The following is a 27,531-nucleotide window of genomic DNA, read 5'->3' as shown; positions in this document are numbered from 1 at the left end:
ATACTTGGTGATTCGTAGAATCAAAAATATTTTCAACAGTTATAATAACTGGTGATTGGAAGAATCAGACATAATTTCAACAGTTATAGTAACTGGTGATTCAAAGAATCAAACGTAACTTCAACAGTTACAATAACTGGAGGTTCGAAGAATCAAACATAACTTCAACAGTTATAATAACTGATGATTCGGTTCATTGGTAATGATGATGCAGAACTCTGATGTTGTGTCTCATTAGTAATGGATATGACAGATTTTGTGTAATTGACATATTTAAATGTTATTCTTTGTACCTTTTCATGAAAATATTTTATTAATTGCTAATTATGTAACTTAATCGTATGACGGGTCTAGTAACTCTATTACTGACTTTAATGTCTTCCCGTAAGCTGGTTTTCTGAAGTGCCGGTGTTCATAAACTCATCTCGTTTATAAAAGAAAAGATGTAATTCACGCCTTCTTTCAGCAAAGTAACATGGTTCACTCTATCACAAATATCTACCTTTGAGAGTTACGATCCATTTTATATACGCAATCAGTTCCAACTTTATCTATATTTTGTTTTTGAAGACTGTAGTACGTAGTTATCATTTTCAGATTTGTATCGAGGAGAACTATTAACGGCAAAAATTATTAAGTTTATTGGTGATCTACTTCTTGACATGGGAGTTATATCTCGATAGAATATTGTATATAATGCTCTGTTATGCCAAACAGGAACAGATTAACATATTTTCGAAATTATAGAACTGTCACAAGATCAACCACCAGTCTGGTCTACAGTTCTAGTCTTCGGTCTGATTTTTCAAGTTGTTACGTACACAACGTACAGATGTTTTCTTAATTAAATGTAGCCAAAAATCGGAATTGAGACATTTTAAATTCAATTCATTTTCTGTACAAGACCGTAATTATAGCTTAAATTCAGACAGCGCAAGAAGGGAGGGAGTAAGTGCGATATAATAAATAATGTAAAATAAGTAATTTTGTGAATTTACAAGGGGTGGAAAAATATAACCCCTGAAAATATTGTTAATTTGTTATATCTTTTATCAGATAACACAAAATTATGTAAAACTATTTGCTTCTAGAACATATTCGACAAGATATGTTTAAATATGATCTCACATACTAATTTTAACACGAGCTTTCGTGAATACCATTATTTCAGTTAAATGTTTTCATACAAAAGTATTGTATACCTGCCTTATATCGTATTCCAGTTAGCCTCTAAATTTATCAAACAAGTTTATCTGCATTGTGAAGTCATTAAAATATATCTTAAAAGTAGGTTTTTAATGTTATGGAATGACCAGAATAATCACCTGATATCAGTCCGATTGAAAATTTATATGCTGAGTTGAACCAATTAATGAAAGATCACAAACAAAACACGAAAGATGGACTTTTTGAAATACTCAAAGAAGGATGGCTATCCATCACTCAAGAATATCTACACAAACTTTCTGAAAGCGTGTCACGTTGATATGAAGCAGTACTGAAATCTAAGGGAATGAAGACAAAATATTAACTTGTGAACCTGGATTGTGATATTTTGAGTTTCCTTTTTACGTTCGATTATTGCAGTGAAACCTATTTGAACATTTTGTAGGCTAATTAGAAAAGATCTAAAAAACTACATCAGGTTACAACATTTTTACAATAAAATGTAACTCAAATCATAAAAAGTCCAGGTATTTAGAAAAGTCAGTGTTAAAATTAGGATTTTAGGTCATATTTGAACAGATCTCTTTGAGCATGTTCTACAAACATGAAGTTTTAAATATTTTTCTGTTATCTAATAAAAGATCTAAGAAACTAACATTTTTAAGGGGTCACTTTTTTGTTCACCTCTTGTGTATCACACAACTCAGTATGCAACGAGGACAAATAAACTGAGGGCATTCATAACAATATTTAAATTGTGTTGGAGCGAAATATCATGATATGACAAACGATGAATCTTATATGTTAGTAAACTTAAGTAATATAAAGTAAGTTGAATAATATCTGGTAAGAGGTAGATAAAGAGAGTTTCCGTGAGTTATGTTTCAGTTTTAAAAAATGTTTATATATTGGACCGACGTTAGATGGTTCAAGTAAACAAGGAGCCTAATTATAGTTGTTCATCATCTGCTGAGTCTAATGTTCATGGCTACTATTATATATCAGGTTAACCTAGCACTATCAGATTCAACAGCTATCAGTAATAAAAAGTTTTATGTTATACCCAATAGAGCACTTTCTTTAATGGATGGTAATGACTAGCTGCCGTTTCTCTAGTCTTACACTCAAGAAACAAACAAAACAAAAATGGTTAAGTTACGCATACGAGATAAATGACGCAGCAGTTATCACTATTCATGTCCATATATAAACCAGGTGTAAGTAGATACGACGTGGTAGTTTTTCATTGCATGTGAGCGAATCGTGTAAAATGGCATCGTTTCCACACTATGTTAAACTTAATAACGAAGCTCACATGCCCATTATTGGCTTGGGTACATGGCAGGTGATCATGTATTTGTAATTATACTTGTAGAAAATAAATTTGGATAGTATTTTGTTTTTATCTAGTGTATTCTAATGTTCTTTAATACAACTGGTAGAAAAGAACCCGCATGATTGTCGAGTAATATGTGTACAGTTATAAAATGTTTCTAATATTGTTTTCTTAATTGTTAGGTTAAAGCTGGTGAATTAGAAGCAGCAGTTGAAACCGCGATTGAATATGGATATCGTCATATTGACACTGCTTGGTTCTACACGAACGAAAAAGATATTGGAAATGTTTTAAAAAGGGTATTTGATGCTGGAAAGTTGAAACGAGAAGACATTTTCGTTGTGTCTAAGGTAAAGTTAATATTATCCTCTTATTTCGTTTAGTTTCACAGAGTTCGTGTTTTACAAAAATAAATAAATACACTAGTGTTCTAGAAAAATAAATAAATACACTAGTTTATCTGCAATATTTTATCGTAAGCTTTGTTTTTCGTATTTTGAAAGTGATACTAATACATGCTTGTTAAGTGTATTTATTTTAATTTATTTATAAAGAAAGGGTTGATGTTCTTTGCTAACCAATTAACTGATATCAAACACTAATTGCGCCCGGCATAGCCAGGTGGGTAGGGTGATTCACCCGTAATCTGAGGGTCTCGGGTATGAATCACCGTTACACTAAACGGGCGCGCCCTCTTAGCTGTGGGATGTTATAAATTTACGTTAGTAAAAAGAGTTGGCACTGGGTGGTGATGAATGTCTACCTTCCCTCTAGTCTTACACCGCAATATTAGGGACGGCTAGCACAAATAGCCCTCGTGTAGCTTTGCGCGAAATTAAAATACAAACAAACAGTAACATGGAATGTAACATCAGTTAATATATCACACTATTTAGTATTTTGTAAGCTTTATTTAAAAAGAATTAGCTTTGATGTTTTATAGAGGGAGCTAATTATGAATTAATCGTAAATTTCAAAGTGTATACAGACATAAAAGCACGATATAAAGATGAATAATCGTTGATTAACTATGTGAGTTTAATGTGAAAACATTATTCAATGATATTGCTGTTTAGTTACTCAATCTGTTATGTGTTTGTTTATTTATCAAAGTAAATCAAATTAGTAGATTAACCAGTAGTTTGTTTGTTTGTTTGTAACTAAAAATAAAGCTACACAGTGGGCAATCTGTGCTGTGCTCACCTCAAATATCGAAACATGGTTACTAGCTTTAAATCCATTGACATGCCACTGGAGGTGGAGGGGCTTTACCATCAGCCTCTGAATTTTTAAATAAAACTATATTTGTCAATTTTGGCCCAAAAATATAGTGAAGATAAATATAGTCTGTAGCAAACGTTAACGAAGGAATAAGTTCATTTGTTATCATTAAATAAACTGGATTTTGCATTAATTTTACCAAATAATCTAAAACATTATGCTCAAAGATAAAATAAGATACAACACCAATGCAACAAGTGGGATTATTTTGGTTATACTAAAATAGGAGTGTGATTGAAATTTAAGATGACAATCCGATGCATGTCTAAATCAGAACTTTAATGGAAGTGACTGCACAAAATGAAGATAAGGAAGATAGCAGTAGAAAATTTAAAGGTGAAGAAAAAATTTGTAAAAAAATTAAAAGATCAAAAGGTAAGAAATAACTTAAGAGAGGAAGAAAAGGAAAGATGTAATATTTCTAGAATGATTTAGAAAAAAGTTCCTATTGAAACTAAGATCAGTGAATATGTCCTTAGAGATTAAATAAGGGTTGTGAATAAAAAATCTATTCTGTGCAGAAAGACTATAACAGCATGGTGAACAAAGTAAAAAATAACATCAATGACGTATTTGAATGACGAACTGGTGAATGCAAAAATCAAACCAGCTACTCCTATTTCTGTAGCTGTCCAATCAGATATGGAATAGGAGAACATATTTGATCTATCAGTATTGATGTGTAACGTGCTACTACAGGATCTTCCTGGCCTACTCTAGTGCTGTCAGTAACAGATACATTTACAAAACTTAGCTTGCTATTTCAACTTCATTGCCCAGTCGAGAAACCAACAGATTATAGTAGAAAAGTAACATAAGAGACATGTCAGGCTCAGCTAAAAATAATTTTTAGAAGGATTTCAAGGAATCATAGCAAACAAGCTATTCATCTTTCTGCCCATTTAAAATGCTCATCTTCAACATTAAGTATTTTTACAGCTGAGAACTAAGGAAACTATAAAACATTGGAAGCTTTCTTATCTAACAGGTTTAGAGTGACAATCCTGTAGAAGGTATCTATAGTAAAGTTCCAGAATATCGTATGAAGGAAATATGAGCGTTTATGTAATATTCGGAAAGGCTCGACCAGTTATCGTTCTTGGAAGTTCCACATGTTTTGACAGATTTGTTGGAGTGTGATCAACTCATAGATGTGAATAGAAAAATTAAGTGTACATCATTAATGAAAGCTCTCAGGTGGCAATGTAACTTGAATTAATTTCTGTTGCAGATGAACAACTAAATACATCATATATGTGTTTGTGTGTGTTTTTCTTATAGCAAAGCCACATCGGGCTATCTGCTCAGCCCAACGAAGGGAATCGAACCCCTAATTTTAGCGTTGTAAATCCGGAGACATACCGCTGTACTCTACGGGGGCGATACATCATATAACATATAAAGTAATCATATCGAGCACTATTGGTATATCAGCTTTCACTCGTGATAGTTTGGAAAACTGATAGTTTTAGAAAAATATTTCGCGTGTCTGTAGGCTTACTAGTATAATATTTTATGGTATATTGAATGAATGTAATCGTGGTTTGGTAATGAAAGGTAAGAATGTGCATCCAGATATAAAGGAAGGAGGGAGTGATGCCAAGAGTACGTGAAATTAAAGTTCCAAAAAGATAACAGTTGCCTTTACTGTAAGTAACGTTTCCATACGTCATGATACATTGTAACTGACGTAGTGACTACTGATTTATTGTGGAGACATAGCTGCAAAGTTATGATAGCTCCAAGTATCTTCACAGTTGTTACCAGGAAATCCATGTGCACTACAAAGAAATTACCTCAATAGAGGATGAACTAGAAGTGAGAAAGAGAGCAGTCTTTATACCACCAAGAAGTGAAATAATAATACCAGGAGTTATTAGAAATAAATCTGCATCAAATAATTGCGATAAACTGGAATGGAACACTGGCATATCCTAAATAATTAATGGTTAGATGGTCTTTCATAGATTTGAAGAATAGAAAAATTATAGATGAATTCAGGTGTGAAAGACTTAAACCAGCTGAAAAGTGAAAAGTCGCTTGGTATTACCTCTGATAAGATTGGATTTCATCAAAGTGACATAGAGTGGCTAAATATTTCATATTGCAAGATAGAGCAATTTTCAAAGCTAGATAGACGTTGGGAAGGACTATACATCTGAGAAGAATCAGTAATATGGTTTACGGAATTTACTCTTATATTCAGTAACTCCATAAAACCTAATCAATTTGGATGTATATCTTGGAGCTCCAGTTTAAATGCTTTTTATGAGCTTAGACCTTCAGCAGGAGGCAAAGTGTATTTAGCTAAAAAAAATGTTTCAAAATATAAATTGTTTTATTTTATGATTTTGTGATCCAAAAGATCCGACCTAATCATATAAAACGTTGCAACGATATTTTACTTGTTATTTACAAAACCTATAACTAGAGATGGAGGGATTCTTCCACCACGTCACTAAACCGTTTTCTATATTTCAAGAGTTGGTGGACGATTCTGTCACATATAGCCACTCTGATGTAATGGTCAAGTGTAAAATTCTCCCAGTATAGCTTCGTAGGATATAACATTACAATAAGTTGCTCTCAGCATTAGTTTAAACATGTCAATTTTGGCAGCATTTTGTTCTTTTCTTCTAACTTAATCATGATATAGATACTTCTGTATAATTCCAGCTGCCAAATGAAGGGCATCATCGAGATAAAGTTCTTCACTATCTTCAAGAGTCGTTAGATGATCTTCAATTGAGTTATGTCGACTTGTATCTGGTACATTTTCCTATCAGTGTTGTGGTGAGTTTCTAAAAACGTGAACTGTTGTTTCGGTACAAAGATGAAAGATGTTGACATTCAGTAAATACTTTTTTTAACTTAATACATCCTGAATTATTGTACACTTTAATTAATAATCTCATATAAGAGGCTTTGTTACATACAGTTGTTGTAAATGTTTTGAAAGTTTAATTTTTATAAACAGCAGAAAGTTTTCAAAACTTTATTAAATTTCATTATTTCAAGTCTCATAGAAGGAGTATAACATTGTCTGAAGATGATCCTTTACGAATAATCTATATAGATCTATATGGATCTCGTGTGCAAATGGATGCGCCTAAGAAACTGAATCTCCAAAATACAGCAGCTACAATTCATGAGTTGAATTTATTTTTGCCTATCATACCATTCTATTCTTTGAAATTATTTTTAACAACAGTGACTTCTGTTTCCATATGATATTTTTGACGTTAATAACAGTTATTTGTTATATAAAAAGTCTTAGCTCATTGGATTCTTTTCTAGTAACACAGATATTTTCACCGGCCTTATTTATTTGTTCCTGTTCCCTCTCTACATTTGTGTATTAATTTGCAGTATATATGTTAAATGTTTTAATTTGATAAATAAAATATTTTTTTCTATCTTATCAGTGAAAAAGATTGGCGTTCATGAAAATAAAATAGTGATATTCCATATTTCCAGTCTTTTCATAACTCTTACTTTCTATTTATGATAAGTGTGTCAGTTCAATTTATATACCATACAGAAAAATAAAAATGTGTAATTTAAAGAGTTTACTTTGTCATAAAAATATAAATATAAAAAAATTGTTTTTTTTACATTTGAATTTATCATTTTAAAGTGTTTATATCTATTTGTGAGTGTTTTTTTAACTATAATGTTTTTTGTGAACTGTGATAGTTTGTCTTCGATTCTTATTTTGGAAAAAAAAATCCTTAAAATTCTGAACAAACATCACTAGAGTGTCCTGACTCATGACCACAGCTGAACATATTTCAGTTTATGACAGGGAGCAATGAAAATTGTGCTTCTTACTTTAAGTAGTTATTCTTAGGGATTTATACTCGTATAAATAGGATGAGAGTTTATAGGAAAGCCATTTGGTTATTTTCTTTAAGGTCAAAGATTGCATACAACTTTTAAAGAAAGTATCATATAGTTGTAGAAAGTCTGAAATTGAGTGTTTGATTAAATGTGGTAAACAGTCATTTTTTTGCTTCTAGATATGTTGAAATACTGATCACAATATTGCGTTACTTTCTTAGCCAACAGACGGTGATGCATTTTACCCCAAAAAAGATGGAAAGCCGGTTATAGACTATGAGGCAGACTTGGTGGACACTTGGAAAGTGAGAAAGAGTAGTGGCATATTAGATATTATTAGTGTATACTTTAAATATTATCCACAATGTTTTATTTACAGATTTGTTTGTTTATTTGTAACGAAGCATGAAAATACACAATGGGATATCTGTGCTTTGTTCACCACGGGGATCAAAACTCGGTTTTTAGCACTGTGTGGGGAAGCGTAGAAATATGGGAAAGGTGCACTGAATAACAAGGGATTCTTCAATATATTTATAACAAAGTAGTTCTGACCTTGAATAGCTGGGTTGTCACAAATGAAGTAAAGAAACAGTACACAAAATAACAAAAAATGAACAGTTTTTAATAGTCACATGAACTCAGTGTTTATGCGTTTAGCTGTTTGGAGATATGTAATCTTTATCAAACCACTGAAAATTTCTATCACACTGTTTATGTTTTAAAATACTTACTTCGAAGGGAACATCAAACTTATTCTGAGTAATTATAGCTCTCATTCTGCTGAAGGACATCATGTCTACATCCTTGCACAATGTGCAATATTACAGACCTCTTCTGTGGTCAGAGCAGGTGTTACTTCGACAGAATGACCGAGAAAGCTAGGAAGAAATCAACCACAGGATTTTGTTGACTACTTGTTATGTGAAAATTGCACAAAAATGGAATAAATGATACATTTCAGATAATACTATATTAAAAACAACAACACAGAAAACCCATGGTATGTTTTTCTAATGCTATATTAACACAATTTTAAAATTTCAAAATCCATTTATATACCATTTTGGTTTTTCCTCTCCAAAAGCAGGTTATCTGATTTTGTCACATAATTTCCTGACAAAAAATGTCTATTAAGTTTTATTTTATAATAACACTGACTTTTAACGAGTTATGGAGATAATAATTTATAGGTTAAAATGATGATGAAATAGAAAATTATAATCTGTCTTTAAAGTTACAGGCTAATTTTCGGTAGGCTATAGGATTAAAACACATTTGGAGTTGAATTGTTTTCTATTTACGTTTTGTTCCACTTTATCTCATGATCTTAATGTATTAAAAGGTCTAAACTTGTAATTTTTAAAGAAATTGTTTTGTTTTTTTAAATTTTGCACAAAGCAACTCGAGGGCTATCTGTGCTAGCCGTATATAATTTAGCAGTGTAAAACCAGAGGGAAGGCAGCTAGTCATCACCACCAACCGCCAACTCTTGGGCTACTCTTTTACCAACGAATAGTGGAATTGACCGCCTCATTATAATGCCTCCACGGCTGAAAGGGCGAGCATGTTTGGCGCGATGGGGATGCGAACCCGCGACCCTCAGACCCTAGAGAATATAATAAATATTTTTTTTAGAAATAAGCTGTAATTGAAAGTAACATTGAACAAAAGCTGAATGCTCTTCCTAAAAATATTTGACATTTACATTATTAGATTCCATTCGGTGGATTCAGCAGATACCTCGATGTGGATTTGCTGTAAGAAAACATCTACAAACAAAATTTCACATTAATTTTAATAAAATGAAATTTAAAAGTAATATTTTTATGTTGTATGAAAAGTCGCATGTGAGATCGTTAAGAAGTCTTGCATAAAAAAATTTTGCCATGTTTGTCCTTTTATTTCCATATTTCTTCCTTTATGCATTTTCTGCTCACTCAAAGAAAACAGAAGAACATTTAAGGTGCTTTGTACTGCTCACATTAATCATAATGTTGTAGCATAACGATAAAATAAACATTATATAAATAGATGTAGTTTTCAGTTAATCATATAGCAATAAAAAATGAAGTTTTGGTGTTGCATTGTACATCTTTTTTCATAACTGGAGATTTGAACGAATATTATGAAAATCAGATGAAAACATGCCTAACCACCCAGATCAGTGTGGAACATTTGTTCTTTAGGTGTATGTGACATGTACTGTAATAAAAAAATGAGACAGTTTCCTTTTATAACTTTGAATATTAGAAAGAAAAAAATATTTATGTTTTGACATGAGAATTTTTTACATCTGGAAACATTTTGGATCTAAATGTCAGACTGAGTTCTTTATGTAATATTTTTCAACTTTCTATTTACCACTTTGTTATATCAGTTTCAAGAAATTTCATCTTTTTTCAGTAATTCTGAATTAGAACAAACTGAAATAATAAATTTGAAATTAAGCGCGAGTAACACAATGGGATATCTGTGCTGAAATATTAATACTAGGCTTCATAAAAGAGGTGGAATTTATGTTAGATGCATAATATTTTAAAATGTTTATTCACATTGTGACGGATGTTTATAAATGAATACAATAACAAACATTAAATGAAAGAACAGGATTCAGCCAGTAAATAATAAAGAAACATACATAAAACTCATTTGATTTATCATTTGTCACTGAGATATAAAGGTACAGAGAATTATTCTATACGAAACTTAATTTTATTCTATTGATTTATCTTATTGAACGATTTAGCAACACCAGTACTGCACACTCTTGAAATTACAACATACATATATAACAACTGTGTGAATAAAATACGTTTAAAAACGCCATAACATAAAAGTGTCTAATACTGATCTGTTTGTTAATTCTCATCTTGTAAGAAGTTATAATATATCCATAGACAAGATTAACTGCAGGTACTCAGTGTTGATAGATAATAAGAAAAACATACATTATTTGTACTTTAAGTAGCTATGTAAAAAAATATATTAGTGTAAGAGTCGTATAGACGTTCACAAACGTGTCTGTTGTTACAGGGAATGGAAGATGCTGTAGATGCAGGAATGACCAAGGCAATTGGATTATCTAATTTCAACAGTGAACAGATTAAACGTATCTATGAAAATGCGAGGATTAAACCAGCCAATTTACAGGTACGTTTACCGATACAACATATATATAAACAACATAACAACCTTTTTGAGGCCTGAAAAATAATCAGGGGTGCTCAGAAACTATGGGGTTTCTTTCGACCCGAAATGAAAATTTAGTATTTGGGTGCTTGATGAGGTAGTAGGCTAACGGTTGATATGATGGTATCTTGACGAAGTTTCAAGTAGTTTATGAGGTTTTACTGGGAAAGTGTTAGCAACTGGCGGTTAGTGGGTTAGTAACCATGACGGGTTGGTTTGAGCGAGCTTGATTATGCCTCTTCGAGGCATTCAGGAAATCTGAAAGACAAGTCTTAGAGAGGACGTCATGTAGAAGGAAGGAATGGTTGCAGATGCTTGAACTGGGTGGAAGGACTTCATAGATAGTGACAGTCGGTGATCGTTCTGTAGCAGAAGAGACCAAGAAATCAAGCTTCATGGTAGAAGGAGATAGAAGAAACTGGTAGTTAGTCTTCAGTTATAGTCCCTTGAAAAAAATGAATACGGTATGGATTATAATAATATTTTCTAATTCAGACGTTATTGTCTTATATATTTTTAGGAGTAAAGCCGATTAAACTAATGGTTTATCAAAGCTTAGAATTAATATACAATTATTTAATTTATCACCAAGGGGCGGTCCTTTTCATAGGAGCTTTGAAGGAAATATTCTATGGCCCAAAAAATTTTGATATGTGTGTGTGGGGTGGGGTAGGTTTGAGGAGGATGAAAGGAGAATTCAAAATAAACCAACTTTCACGGTGAATCTGCAAACAGTGTATTTGACCAGTGTCCTGGATAACGGAAACGAATTTGAATGATTAATATAATGCACATATTCTCGGTAATCATAGACATTCATCTAATACACTGTTGGCCAAAATCTTTAGGCCAATGATCACAAAGGAAAAATATGCATTTTGCGTTGTTAGACTCAACCACTTATTTGCGTAGAGGTTCAAAAGATGAAAATAAGGAAAGGGAAATAAAACAACTTTTTTTTGCATTTAATAGGGAAAATGTGAATATGAAGAAATTAGCCTAAACACTAGCCAGTCAAAGGTTTAAGACCATATTAAAACGAAGTGTTAATCGGTAAACACGTAACGAAATTTAGTCATATGTGTTGAAGCATAAGCGTTGTCAACATCTCTCACTGACATCTCCTGTGTTACATTGGGTAAAAACATGGGAAAGGGTAAAAGTTTCAACGTGGTACAATTGTCGATCTGCAAAAGCAAGGTCTCTTTCGACGTGCCATCGCTGGTGATATTCGGCGTAGTAAAACTGCTGTTGGAAATTGCTTAAAAGATCCTGTGGGATACCAAACGAGAATTTCAAGTGGTCGGCCCAAGAAAATTTCGCCGGTGTTGAGGAGGAGGATTCGACGGGTTGTTCGGCAAAACACCAGCCATCGAACCATATTTAGGCTCTCACGGATACAGAATGCAGCTAAAAAAACCGCGAATTACCAGTCGAATGCCTTAACCACCTGGCCATGCCGGGTAAATGTGTGAAATCGGAGTGTTAAAAAGGTAGAGTTTTATTTGATGTTTGTCTATGTTTCTATGAAGTATGTTTGCTTGAGATTTAGGATTACACGCGATTGATTAGATCATTAAATGATTTCTCTGAGATGTGTTTTTAACCGGAAGGCGGTTGACCGTGAGTCCGGGTGCTCCACACTGCTACGTCATTAATGAATTGTGACGCGAGAGTGAATGGGAGACCTGAGAAAGGAATATCGTTAAAGAATATTACACAGAGAAGAAGGCTGAGAACTGAGCCTTGTGGTACACTTATTGTAAGCAGAAATGAACGGAATATTGAACTATCGATATTAACTAATATTGTTGTACGTGGTAATACGTTGTTGGTTGGTTGATTTAGTGTCTTATGGCACAAAGTTGCATAATTTATATGCGATGATATTGTGCAAAACTCTATGAAAAGCTTTTTTAAGGTCGAGGAATGTGGTCATAGTTGGGTGAAGCCTTGGATTGTTTCTTTTAATTTTGCTAAAAGTTGCACGAGGGCTATCTGCGCTAGCTGTTTCTAATTTTGCAATGTAAGACTAGAGGGAAGGCAGCTAGTTATCACCACCCACCGCCAACTCTTGGGCTACTCTTTTACCAACGAATAGTGTGATTGACCGTTACATTATAACGCCCCACGGCTGGGAGGGCGAGCATGTTTGGCGCGACTCGGGTGCGAACCCGCGACCCTCAGATTACGAAGCGCACGCCTTATAAGAGTAAGCTATGCAAGTCGTTTTTGGATAAGCCTGCCAATCTTGCACAATGAGATGACGTATTTTTTTTTTATTTCTGGCAAAATTGCTTCAGTTCTGATGTGTTCTTTGGGAATTGATCATGGACTGAAATATTTAAATCTTGCCATACATTTTGCATTGGATTGAAGTCACGCCTATGACAGAGCCACTCAAATACATTCATTTTATTGTACCTCAGAACGGCTTTTATCAGTAAAAGTGTTAATACCCATACCAGCTGTTCTTAGATACATTTTTATTTTGAGTGGGTTTGTCGTCATCGAGAATTCATCTTATTCTTCTGAAACTACTCTAGTGTTATATTTTCTCAACCCAAACGAGCCGTTTTTGCATATAAAGTGTAAGACTAGATGGAAGGCACTAGTCATCCCCACCCACCGCCAACTCTTGGGCAACTCTTTTACCAACGAATAGTTGGATTGACCGTCACATTATAATGTCCCTACGGCTGAAGATGGCAGTTTGGTTTGACGGCGATTCGATCCCGCGACCCTCGAATTACGAGTCGAGCGCCTTAACCACCTGGCCATGCCGGGCCCGTGCTAAGAGACAATATATATTATTGGTTTTCCACGGTTGGTGTACTATAAACCTCAAAAACTATAACTGTGATAAAAGCTTTTTAACTAGCAACTTGATATATTTTTCTAGAAACGTTTAGATATTTCAAACATTATAAACCGTTTAACTTTAGTCTATTAGCGTTGGTGTTTCATATTATACAACTTCAGCTCGTGGCCAGTAAATAAATAATAATAAAGTGCTAGCTCGTTGTAAAGCATCGATAAGATATTAAGAAAGTTCTGGATCCTAGCAGGAGACAAAAAACAGATGATTGTTTTTAATAAAGAAAATAAATTGAATTTTCTCATTCTTGGTAGGCCTGGTATGGCCAGTTGATTAGGCCACTTGACTCACAATGTGAGGATCACGGTTTTCGAATTACTGTTACAACAAACATGCTTGCCCTTTCAGCCATAGTGACATTATAATGTGACAATAATTACTACTATTCGTTGGTAAAAGAGTATCTCTAATTTTTTGCTACTTAATTATGGACAGCTAGCGCAGATAGCCCTCGTATAGCTTTACGTGAAATTCAAAAGAAACCAAACAAAACCTATTCTTGGTTTATTCATCTCTGATAGCATTGTTTTGTCTGTATTGTTAAGAGAAATTACTGCATCCCAGTTAAAAATATTTTAACAGTTTGTGATAATAGTATATGCACAATGTTAATTAATTGAAGAATAAACAGAAGGTAATTGTTATAAGGACTTGGCTTATTAGAGCTTTTACGTTTTATAATAAATATGAAACTACATTTAGGGTTAAGTTATTGTTCGCAGAGAAAATATTGTGGAAAATATATAGGATGTTAGCTACTTTATTTATCCACTTGGTTGTCACTTTAAGAATATTAAATTGTATATTATACGTCATAACCGCTTTGGTTTGTAAATCCGTACCAGTTAACAATTCTCGAGTGGGGTGAAGGCAGATTGCTCAATATTCGAGAACCCCGATGATTAAATACTTTTAAATAATTAATTTTAATCACAATACCTGCCGTAATTTGTATCGTGCCTGATATATAGAATATCCGCAATGTATTTGTTTGCTACGACCAGAGGCATTATTTATTATGAAATAAAGAGAACAGTATGGAATGGCAGTTGAAGTGTGGTTTTTCAATTTGAATTTTATTGTGCTGTTTCTTGTTTATATTAAATTAACTACTACTTTTTAGTGTTCATTTTAATCGCCTATTAACAATTAAGTAATGTATTGCATTGAGTTGTATACATATATATATATATGTTTCTTGTACACTTGAATTGGCAATGACTGTTTGTATGGTGTACTACACATCTTACCATGGGTGTTACAGGTAATTACATTTTATATCTTGATTTAGGTATATAATTATGTTTGTAATATATGTTCTTGTACTTTGTGCTTTTATAATCTTTAAATCTAATGTTAAAACTATGTGTTGTTTACACTATTTTAGGTTGAATGTCATGCTTATTTACCTCAAGTCAAGTTATTTGAATTGTGCAAAGAACTTAACATCACCTTTACTGCCTACGGTCCACTTGGCAACCCTAGTCTATCTATAGTTTTGAAAGAAAATTTTGGAATGTAAGTATTGAGCACAAATAAATTATCATAAGCAAAGAAATTTAATTTTGTTTTACGTTGCATAAAATTTCTTGATGAAATACTTGTGGAAGGTATACCTCACTGTCTAAAAATGAAACCAAGGATGGGTAAGCGTTTTTAGTTGAGTTTATACGAATTGTTCATTAACTTAATCATGTTATTTTCTTTAAAAACGTTTATTCAGATTTGTTCAGCTATTTCACGAGCGGACCGGCATGGCCAGGTGGTTAAGTCACTCGTCCCGTAATCTGAGGGTAGCGGTTTCGAATCCCGGTGGAATCCCGCCATTTCAACATGGGAGCGTTATAATATGACAGTCAATCCCACTATTCGTTGGTAAAAGAGAAGCCCAAAAGTTGGCGGTGGGTAGTGATGACTAGCTGTTTTCCCTTTAGGCTTACCCTTCTAACTCGAGTAGCTTTGTGCGAAATTCAAAAACAAACAAACAATTTAACTGGCATTAAGAAGAAGTTAATTACTCTACCTACATAGTAGCTGATTGAGGGAGGTTGGCTAGTTACTCCCTTTTTTATATTGTTTTAAAAAATATGTTTATTTTTGAAAATGTATTTATTAATATGTAATAGCACATTTTCTAAAATGTAACTTCAATTTTTAAACAATATTAAAAGGGAGCTATCCCCCGTAATAAGTCACTGCTATATGCTAGAAACATTTTTTTTTCTTTGAGCAGAGATGCTGTGTTACCAAACCTCTTGAAAGATACTTCTATTCAAGCCATTGCTGAAAGGAACCAGAAAACACCAGCTCAGGTAAAGGTATCAACTTTAATTCCGAGGATGTAAATTTTTATATTCGGACTCATGCTTTAATCATACCTTAATCATTGAGTGAGTACCATGATACCATTGATATTTTTTAACAATATAATGATACGTTAAGCACTACTGTTGGTTCTCTTGAAACGAAGGATGCCTTGAGAAAAACAATGTCTAATATTAACCCTTAAACGGAGGGTGTCATCAAATGATACTGCAACCTACAAGATATCCGCTGTTTAAAAGTTAACGAAATCTTTCCCACTCATCAACAGTAACAGAGATTGTATGCGGGCTTGTGTTTCTGCAATAAAAGTTTGAGTCGGTTTTGACTGTGCAAAAAACTGGAAAGAAATGGTGCTGCGCTACGCAAAGTGTATTTCGCTACAGCAGTCAAGCTTTAATTTATTTGTGAAAGATCACGGAGATTTGACAAACAGCAAAGTGCAATGTAATTTTAGCAATGTTGTATCGTAACAACTTTGCTTAATGAATTTGTTTATAGTCGTGAGTGGAAAATAAAAAAAACACGAAAGAAAAGTGTCTACCACTCTAAAGAAGCCATGACTGCAAGTAAGAGTGCTGGCTCCTTTCCTGAAACGAGCTAAAAGTCTTGAGTTTGAGAACTAGAAGGAAATGTTTTCACTTGTTGAAGATGTAACATTCAGCAATTCCAGTACCATGGAACTGTTAGTGCACAGTGTAATAATGATTTAGAATTCTGTAATCTTAATAAAATACCAAATGACTGTATAAATAAGCATCTTGTTTTATTTAACAAATTTCTCTTAATTCACAAAGATTTTAGATGTATTTTTGGGTGGGCTTTTTGACTGATCTTCTGAGTTAGTATATCCAGAGGTCTTCCATTTTTACAGCATATTACCCTAATGAGCTTAGATAGGTAAAAACAGAATAAAATATTTCAGAACTCCAAATACTAATGTGGCGTTCATTTATCTTTCTGCTCACCCCCGTCTGTGGAACAACGGTACGTCTGCGGACTTACAACGCTAGAGTCCATGTTTCGAAACCCATGGTAGACAGAGCAGAGATAACCCATTGCGTTGCCTTATACATACTTAACGTCAATGAATCAAGTCACACATCTATACTCTTTAAACGTCAGAAAGTTGCTTTTCTCATGGTATTTTGACATAAATTGGTTGTCTGTTACGGTTGTTTACATAAATCCCACATAATACTCGTAAATTTTATCAACAGGAATGGGCCCATTGCTATCGTTGTAGTGTTGTCCCAGTACTTTTGCTTTTCAGTCTGTGTTAGAATTATTTTTCATTTTATATTTTTGTGATTTAGTTTTCTGTACACTTGTTTGTTTGGAATTAAGCACAAAGTTACGCAAGGGCTACCTCTGTTCTGCCCACCACGGGGTTAACTATACACCTTTATAGTTTTAATTTACATGAAATTATTTCTATTATTCTAGATCTTGTTGCGATGGTTGATTCAGCGAGGAATTATAGTTATTCCAAAAAGTTCAAAACCAATAAGGATCAAAGAAAACTTCGAGGTAAGTTTTTTTCTTCTTGGATGTGAGAGCTCAGTAAAATATACAATTAATATTGTAATGTGTTTCATTTGTATTATTTTGGATCATATTATTTTATTATTGTGAACGTTTATTTGTTGTTGTTTTATATTTTACCATTACATAGATCTTTGATTTCAACTTGTCTGAAGAAGAAGTAAATCAGATAAATGCCTTGGATAAGAATATTAGATTATTTAAATATGATTGGTAAGTTTTTATGTATTCAGCTTCAATTTATTCTTCTTAAATATATTGAAATAATAAGTTTTAACTTAATTATTTTAGATTTTAAATGTTATTTGACTTAGTTACTTAATAAAGATGTATATCTACATATAAATTAATAAATAGCTTAGAGTGATAGAACTTGGAATAATGTTCTTCAGTCTATCATTTTGACTCATATAATAATTTTAAAGGCCCGATATGGCCAGATGTATAGGGCGCTCGACTCGTAATCTGAGAGTCGTGGGTTCGAGTCCCCGTCTCACCAAACATGTTCGTCCTATCAGCAGTGGGTCGGCGTTATAAAGTTACAGTCAATCCCACTATTCGTTGGTAAAAGAGTAGCCCAAGATTTGGCGGTGGGTGGTGATAACTAGCTGTATTACCTTACATTGCTAAATTAGGGACAGCTAGCACAGATAGTCCTCGTATAGCTTTTCGCGAAATTCAAACGAACAAATTAAAAAAAATAAACCAAATACGTTTTATCTTTTACAGATTTAGCATTACGCATACAGAAGAAACATTGAAAATAAAGTGATTTTTCATTGTTTGTTTAACGGAGCTGGAACTGGTTTGTTTTTTTTATTCTTTTCAGGATGGAAGACCATCCAAATTTTCCTTTCAAAATCCCATTTTGAGTGATGTACTGATGAAAATTGATGATAAACGAGTGTTGAAGACTTAATTTTATGTTATTCAGATATCATTTCTACTTTGGATGCTTAAATATATTTGGGAAATGGTAAAATTACTGTTTAAATAAAGTGATTGTTTCACACACTTTCCTTTTTTATCTCTTAGTTCAGTAAAAAACTCTAACACAAACACAGTATTTACTGTCAATAATAGGAGAATTTTAGTTTTGGTACTCGTGAAGTAGTCACAGGAATCTAGAAGTTTTATCCTTTATGAAGGAGGTTTCCATTGATTTAATTGTATTGTAACAGACTAAAGTGTACACGTCTTTACTATTTGAAAAGAATCTAGATAATGTTACTTTTAATTTCATGTACTCATTAAGCTTGTTTGTTTAATATCTGAAGCTTTTTTATGCTAATGAGCTCAGCTAAATTTGTCTAAAAAAAGTGACTTGTGTATGAACATGTGTATCTTTAGGCAACTAAAGTACATAACATTGGTCACTATCGAATCAGTAACAACTAGAAATACATTAAAAATTATTGTATTTTAATAACCCAAGTGTTACATAGAATACGTTTATATTACTTTAAGAATTTATCTTACATTTAAATAGCGATTCAAAGTTAATTTAGGGGGTCAGGGGTTGACGGACAGTTGTTGTTCTTTATTGTGGGTTTTGTTATTGGCCCTTGATTGGTTACCATACATTTCCAATGTTGTGTTTTGTAAGAATTATTCAGAACTTTTATCTATCGTTCTTTAATACCAACCTTTTAAAAACACGATGGAAAACTAATAACACTTCATTACAGTAGCATGTTTATAAAAGAAATCGCCATAGCAACAAATACATTATAAATGCCACATGACTAAGAAAACAATAATTACTTGTGAGAGACGTAAATTATTGTGACTTATTAATTATTTTGTCATCTTGGTAAATTCTACAGTAAAGTATATGATATATTTAGACAACATGAGGGATGTCTGATCATTTAGGTAAACTTCAGGAAGTTCCGAAGATGACATAAATATGTTATAGTAGACCATGTCTAAAGGTAGAAAGTATCCACCAATCAATGCATTTTCTACTTATGTTTAAACAAATTATATAGTTCGACTATATTTGAAAATAGATCTAAAAAAGTTGTGTAGGAATATTTGAGAAAAGCAATATTCAAATATAACAGGTTAAAATAAAATAAAGTTGGTTTTGTACTTTTTTACTTATAGCAAAAGCACATCGGGCCATGTGCTAAGCCTACCGAGAGGAATTGAACCCCTAATTTTAGCGTTATAAATCCGTAGACTTACCGCTGTACTGGCAGAAGGTATGAAGGTACTAAACAGAGGAAACTGAGACAGTAGAACAAAAATTGAAAATCACACTTTTCTTCTATGAGTGTCGTTTTATTGCTTTTAGACTTTTGAGTTGGCATTAGTTGAGTAGACTTCATATAGATTCAAAAGTCCAAAGTAATTTAATCTAATGCCATTTCTAAGTACATAAAGTAAGGCTATTATGATTGGATCCACTATCGTTATAGGTAATACCTAGAATAGTAGTTTAGTGTAATTTGTAATTAGTTACTCATATTTGAGGTTATTATCATTACTATTACGTCTCATAACACAAACAAAGCTTCGACTTACCTAGCATTGTGGTAAAAATTCCTTTATTGGACACTCAATTCCGAAAACTACACTATTGTTCATCGTGTTGCTAAATCGAAAATTACACAGTGTAACAAATTTCAGGTTCAAAAAAAGTACAAGTTAAGTAAGACTTGTTTCTGGGTCAAAAAATTGTCCTGATTCTGAATCTGACCTTTATTCCTCCAGATTAGGCACCGTTTTCCTGTACCATGAACCATATGTTTTATAATATACTGCAAAATGTCGTGTATTGAACACAACATTGCATATACTGAAAGTTACAAAAAACAAAACAAAAATTTAGTTGGTATAACAAAACATTTATTGGTTATGAACTAAAAACACACACCTGTCAGTTTAAACAACTTTTGTTCTTCTAAGTCTCTTGTGTGGAGTGTGATCTTCTTTTTTTATATCCCAGCAGTAGTCTGCCAACATGCCAGGGTTCCATTTTCCTTTAAATCGTCGCTCCATCACTAAAATATCCTGATGGAATCTCTCGCCATGTTCATCACTCACATCACCAAGATTTTCCGCAAAAAAATCCAAATGAGAGCTCATGAACTTTTAGAGACATGTTACATCCAATATCATGATAATGACTCAGCAGATCATTCACAACTTGCACATAGTCTTCTGAACGATGATTCCCCAGGAAGTTATCACAAACTTTCTTGAATGACTAAGAGGCAAGTTTCTCTTTTCTCTTGAGATGTGTAATGAAGGTTTCATCAAGTACAATTTTTCGAATTTGGGGACCCATAAAGATAAAGGGAACTTCTCTGCAAGATATGCAAATGTGGAGGATTCCTTGTCCAAGGCTTTCACAAATTGGTTAAACAAACAAAGTTTAATATGCAAAGGTGGTAAAAGAATTCTATCACTTTTCACAAGTGGTTTGTGCATGATGTTGTGTTTTCCTTGCTCAATTTAATCTCGGATCGGCCAATCCTTGCGTACATAATGTTCAGTTCTTGCTCTGGAGTTCCATAAGCACAGGAAGCAGCAAAATTATAGCCAAGCTGAAGGCCAGTAAGCATGGCCACAGCCTTGAAATCTGCACAAATATGCCAGTTATGGTCATCATACTGTATGCTTGTTAGAATTGCTTTCAGATTTTCATATGATTCTTTCATGGTTGTGCTATAAGCTATGGGAACAGAAGGCAGAGTATTCCTATTGTGTAGCAGAACAGCTTTGATGCTGTCCTTTGATTCATCTACGCAAAGTCGCCAGTTGGTGTTATCATATGGCATTTCCAGTTGCTTACAAAGTTCAGTGATGTCATTACAAAAGCATAAGTCATCCTTCATGGTGAATAATGCAAGCATATCCTCTGTACGTTTCCTGTACAGTGTTATCTTCACTCCTTTCTCAAGAAGATTACGTTCTTGAAGCCTTGATGCCAGAAACTCACTTTTGTCTTTGATTAAATAGAGATCCCTGCACAAGTCATTTAGAGCCTCTTGAGAAAATGGTATTGGTTTATTCTCGCTTTCTGGATGATTGGGCTCCACATATTCACCACTGGAATGTTCATCTGCACTGATGGAACTCTGCATTTTTTGATCTGGAGGTTTGGGCACAGGTAAATTTTCTGAGTGCTCTACTGGGCGTATTGCTGATTGCAAATTTGGGTAAACTATGTTTCTTTTTCTTTGCTGTAGTACAGCCTGTAAAGTCTTACTTACAAAAATAGCAATCATTAGAGTGGTCTTTATGCTCACTCCAAATCATTGGCATACCAAACTTGATGTGAACATTTTTCCTGCATACCAGGCACTCAATATCTTCACACATGTAAGGCAACACACATGAGAAGTCCATGACTTGTCCTGGTCTCATGTCACAAACGAAGTACGCCTTGTACATTTTCTTGATACGGCGTGTAATACTGCGCTTTTCTTTAGCAAAAGTTAATTCCCTACATATGTACCAGAATCTGTTTAGATCATTTTTGCACTGTCTTGCACTCATTGTTGAAAACAAATAAGGTCTGAAAGAAAAAAATAAACAACATTAAACACAAACTTTGAAGTATAAAATATTAAGTGATAAACTCAAATAAATATAAGCACATAATAATAAACCAGAAAATATGATTTTAAACTGTACTGTGCTATTAATCATATCACATTGTAGGTGTTACTAAGATTGGTCTCCAGCCCCGGGTTGAAAACCATTTTAGAATGCGGTAGAGAATTTTATTTAATAATAATGACAAAAAGGGTATACAGTGACAATTCTGCAAAAACGATGCCTAATTCAACAAAAAAGGGCCAGAAATGGATTTCCCATGTCATTTTGCATATAGAAATGGCCACAGGTCTCTTGTACTTTTTTTGAGTGTTGCACAATGTTATTGACCCGTCATATTTTCCTTCAGGTTGAGAAACTATTTCCTAAAGTGTCTTTCTTTGTAAACATTATGATGTGATAAACAGGGATCATATAACCTTGCAAAATATTTTCGAACGTTGAGGAACAGGAAAGAAATCCTTTTTTCTCTTAGAGTTGAGCTTTACACATAAGAAACTTCCTGAAATAAAGATGCGCAACATTACACCGTTTTCCAACGATGACCGAAGAAGGTGGATACATTGTTCGCTCCTCTACATAAAAAAATTTTCTCAGCCTATACCAGCCGTTTTAACATGCGGCCTGGCATGGCCGAGCGCGTTAAGGCATGCGCTCGTAATCTGAGTGTCGCGGGATCGCATCCGAGTCGCGCTAAACATGCTCGCCCTTCCAGCCGTGGGGGCGTTATAATGTGACGGTCAATCCCACTTTTCGTTGGTAAAAGAGTAGCCCAAGAGTTTACTTATGCAGTAAATTATAGAAATCGTCGAAAAAACAGGATAACCTTTTTTTGTAAAACATTAGAATGAAACTCTGGTTCGTTAGCTGATTTAATAAACTAACTGTACAGATGTTTCTGAAGAGGGGCATCTAGGTTTCACTGACTTGATTTATGTTAAGTTGAGTTTATGTGTTATGAATTAAATAAATGTAAAGTTCTTTTGTCCCATGTCTGGCTTTTTCCTATTCTTTTGGTGTTACTACTTCTTGTCATATTCTTTTCTTTCCAAACGTTAAAAGTTATTGCAGATAAATTGGTACAAAGTTTGTCTTTCTGTTTCCTCAATGAGTCATATTTTCTATCAGAAATGAGAAAGTATCTCTGTAAGTAGTTAATGCTCAATTCTGGATGTACGAGAAGAATGAGGACAAGGGGTCAGGGGAAAGATGTCATCAAAGATAAAGACGTGAGAATTCTAAAAGATATCACCAGAGGACGCGATGTTAGGCCATTTTCACTGTTATCATTTTCTCATAGTCCCACATATCGCTTGGATGACTACGTAGTAGTATCACTTGGTAAAGTTCAAAACATCACTCAATAATGATGCATTAATTAATTCGTTATAAATAGGACTTTTAACACTAATCAGTTATAACTAAATCATTAATGAAAAATGACTCGTAGTACTAATTCAATAATAATTAAATTTTCATTAACAAAGATATTCAACATTAATTAATTAATACATTTATAATTAATTTGTCATAAAACACTTGTTATCATTAAATTAATTACTTTTCCTTATCATTTAAATAGTCCTGAAAGAACAATATCTCAATTAAAACTGGCTCAATCACGTGAGTAAAGATTCTCAGATTTACTTAATGTTTAAATGACTATATTACTTCTCACCATATACTATTATGTACTGTACCAGAAACCTATCAGAGTGTTTCAATCTTCCCAAAATAAGGTGAAAGTTTTATCCTACTTAGACGTGTGACAATTACAATATATGTATAAAATCTTTTATTAAAATAGAAGTCAGTTAGAATACACTGTCGCTGTCTGTCTGTTTACAATGTATTGAAAATAGATTGTTGACTTTAGAAACTAAATATGTAGTCATGCATATCACTGAAATACACTCTTTATATTTAATTAAACTGTACGTTTTTAAAACGTAATTATCAATGATGAAACATTGCCGCTATCTATGTAAGCTCATTATGTTGTCGCACAAAACACAAACTGTATCTTCTCAATAACTGACGGGTTAGCGTACGATTATGGCATACTGTACTCAACATACAGCAAGTTATCGGACTGTATTAGTGGCTTAGAACAAATTTTGTTTACAAAATGAAAGGTCAGTTATACTTAAATATGTAAAATTTCATTATCATTTGAATTATCTCATGTTTTGAAACATTGTTGCTATATATTTGATAAATATTTCAAATAACTGACAATGGTCAGTTTTGATCTATCTAACAGCAGCGATAAGCCATGTGTTGTGAATGAGGCTGATATGTTTATTAAAATATTATCTGAAAGTTGACTTTTAAACGTTGTACTGAACTTTATTTCAGTTAAAGTTTTAATACCAATACCAGTCGTCTTTAGAATACATTTTTACTTCAAGTGGGTTTCTCGTCATCATAACTAATTACAGTCATATTAAAACATATTTTACTGTTTTACAAATTATTTATCTGGTTTTTTCCCACTTCTATGTCTGATTGCAAAAGAAACTCATAAGTTAGGAATGTCCGAAATCGGTATTACTGTGTGGAGTTGATAACGTACCGAATTTCCATCAAGAAAATCTAGGCTCGAACCTCTGCTAAGAATAATACACAGAATAGATCTTTAGAGATCTTTCCTGATCACTATAGCCGACTACTAAACGAAACGTATGAAAATAATAAGTTATAAACTGATTAACAGTGATAAAAACAATTACAAAGTTGTTTTAAGTCATCGTATTGGACATAACATAAAAAGAACATTTTTTTCAGTAGAGATAATGACGACTGGTCCATAACCTCACTTCTAATGCTTAAAAATTTTTAACAAACAATAATTTCTGTCATATGTTTGTGACAAATGGGCAACTTGCTTCATGTCCACTGTGGGGAACCATCCTTGAAATTTAGTGTTAAACTCTAATATAATGTGGCATTTTTGTAATATTGAGAGTTTTTAATTGAAAGGCGCAATTCTGGAAACTTAAGTACCGAATGAAAAAAAAAGAGTTATTTATGAAGGTTTAAAATATCAAGTTCATCACATGTATAATAAGCATTAAAACCGTAACAGGTAATAAACGAGTAACATTGTTTTTGATATTTTTCGGTTTTTTTAATCATTTAAAATTCCCAGGTAATTCACTAATTTTCAAACAGACTTCAATTGACTGAAGCTGACATTTGTAAAAGCTTACGCACTTTTCACTCGACAGTTTTAAATATCTACATTTTGATTATCCTCTAAATACGTGGGTTTGGCACTTAAACTAGCATGACTTACATGTAACAAACGGTAAAGTTTCCAGCGTATAGAACTGTAAATAAACTAATACAATAACTGTAATCGACTCACAAACCGAATATTTCACCTAGTGAAATGGTTAACAATCTATGAGCTGAAATGGTTCCACAGTAGGAAATCGAATTCAGAGTTTTAGGGTTGTAAGTTCGTAAAGGTATCGCTGATCTTCTCGGAGATGTATAAAAGTGAGTAAGAATCACAACATAATACCTTACAAAATTAATAACGTAAAACATCATAAACACCTTCTCATGCTCGTCATCTCACCCGTGGGGACGTTATAATGTACGGTTAATCCCACTATTCGTTGGTAAAAGAGTAGCCCAAGAGTTGGCGGTGGGTAGTGATGACTATCTGCCTTCCCTCTTGTCTTACACTGCTATATTAAGGACGGCTAGCTCAGATAGTCCTCGTGTAGCTTTGTGCAAAATTCAAAACAAACAAAGAAACGTATTTGAAAATATGTGCACGCAGGTAAAGCTGAATATTCACTTTTGATATTACAACTCCGTAGACTTACCATTGTCCAACCAGGGAACAATTTCGGAAACAAGAAAACATTCTATCTCTAGAAAATTCCAATAACACACATAAAATAATAATTACAAATAATTATACTAATGCTCAAAATAAATAATTGTACAAGCTCAAATATCTGAAACTCAGAGTGCAATTTTATTTTGTATTTACGGCAAAACTACTAAGGATATCTGCTGCCATTACTAAGATTGAACTGTTGACCAGTGGTAAGATCAGCACTCTCCTGCCAACCACTGTGCACGCTAAGAAATTGACTTTCCACAGATTAATTAAAGAGACGGAAATATTTTATGATATCACATGGATTCCAACCAAGTGTATATATATATAAATTATCCATGAACAGAGCAGAATCAGTGCTTGCTCCTTCTAATGGAAAACAACAAATACAAGAGGCTTTTAGGTACAGTAATTTTAATTAACAGGGTTAAGGTATTTATTCAGAAGTAACTGTTTCGGGATATTAACTTGTTTAGGAATGTGCGTGTTTTCTTACAGTAAAGCCACATTGGGCCATCTGCTGAGCCCAACGAGGGGGAACGAAGCATTGTAAACCCGAAGACTTACCTTTGTACTAGCGGGGTAGGGTTGTTTACAAATGAAGTAAGCTTACTTGTTTATTTATTCTAGTTTTATATACAAATTAATTTACCATTTTTACACCTTTTTCTCTTCTTCAGTCACAATGATTTCAAACCAGTGTTTAGATTTGTAGAATTATTTCTATTTAGGTAAAGTGTACCTGGGAGTACTTCATCTAGTTCAGGTATTTAGGTAAAGTGTACCTGAGAGTACTTCATCTAGTTCAGGTATTTAGGTAAAGTGTACCTGAGAGTACTTCATCTAGTTCAGGTATTTAGGTGAAGTGTACCTGCAGTACTTCATCTAGTTCAGGTATTTAGGTAAAAGGACCTGAGAGTTCAGGTTATGTAAAAAACTATTATTTGAGGAAAAAACATCCATATATATAGGTTGATTGAAGTAACACTTTACATTAAGTTGAAAAAAAACGGTTTTAGGGGTGCCAATTTTATTTCTGATTTGGTAAAGAAAGGTCAAAACATGTCTTCAGAGATGAATAAAGAAGGTACTGAGACAAAGAATACGTGAACATGTACCAGATAATTAAAATGATACAGTTTTTAAAGACATTTAATGAGGGAAACAAAGATATAATAATTTATATAGTTACACTTCTGACGTTAATCTGAAGGGCTAGAAATGCCCACTGTAGAGTTGTAGGACATATCAATTATTGTCTCCACATAACTTAAAACATTTCCTTTCAGGTAACAGCACGTTGAGTTTCCGTGACTTTTCTATTTAATTCTAGCTGTTAAATGGAGGGAATCATTGAGATAAAGTGCTTCACGACCTTCAACAGTCGCTAAATGACCTTCAACTGAGTTATGTCGACTTGAATTTGGTACATTTCGCTTTCGGTGTCTTGGTTTCTTAAAACGTAAACAGTTGTTTTGCTAAAAATTGTAAAAGTTTTAGAGTTTTTATATTTTAGCATGATTATGTGGAATACTAATTTTA

At 33.2% G+C, this 27,531-nt stretch overlaps 1 protein-coding gene across 5 annotated transcripts in view; it reads left to right on the top strand.

Moving 5' to 3' along the window:
• The first annotated feature begins 2,392 nt into the window (after positions 1-2,392).
• Positions 2,393-27,531, top strand: part of LOC143229688 (1,5-anhydro-D-fructose reductase-like) — a 28,505-nt gene continuing 3,366 nt past the window's right edge. The window contains exons 1-10 of one of the 5 annotated variants that reach the window (XM_076462393.1): positions 2,393-2,512; positions 2,686-2,853; positions 6,461-6,577; positions 7,846-7,929; positions 10,661-10,777; positions 15,082-15,212; positions 15,928-16,006; positions 17,463-17,546; positions 17,692-17,774; positions 18,391-18,575. In XM_076462393.1, coding sequence (XP_076318508.1) covers positions 2,438-2,512; positions 2,686-2,853; positions 6,461-6,577; positions 7,846-7,929; positions 10,661-10,777; positions 15,082-15,212; positions 15,928-16,006; positions 17,463-17,546; positions 17,692-17,774; positions 18,391-18,433 — 981 coding nt within the window. In that variant the 5' untranslated portion in view covers positions 2,393-2,437 and the 3' untranslated portion in view covers positions 18,434-18,575. Of the gene's footprint in view, positions 2,513-2,685; positions 2,854-6,460; positions 6,578-7,845; positions 7,930-10,660; positions 10,778-15,081; positions 15,213-15,417; positions 15,596-15,927; positions 16,007-17,462; positions 17,547-17,691; positions 17,775-18,390; positions 18,576-27,531 lie in introns of those variants that run through there. The other 4 variants (XM_076462394.1, XM_076462397.1, XM_076462395.1 and 1 more) reach the window with 4 other exon arrangements.

Source organism: Tachypleus tridentatus, chromosome 10 (assembly GCF_004210375.1).
Source record: "Tachypleus tridentatus isolate NWPU-2018 chromosome 10, ASM421037v1, whole genome shotgun sequence".
NCBI lineage: Eukaryota > Metazoa > Arthropoda > Merostomata > Xiphosura > Limulidae > Tachypleus > Tachypleus tridentatus.
Note: the sequence above shows the minus strand (reverse complement) of the source record. Positions and strands in the feature narration are given on the sequence as shown.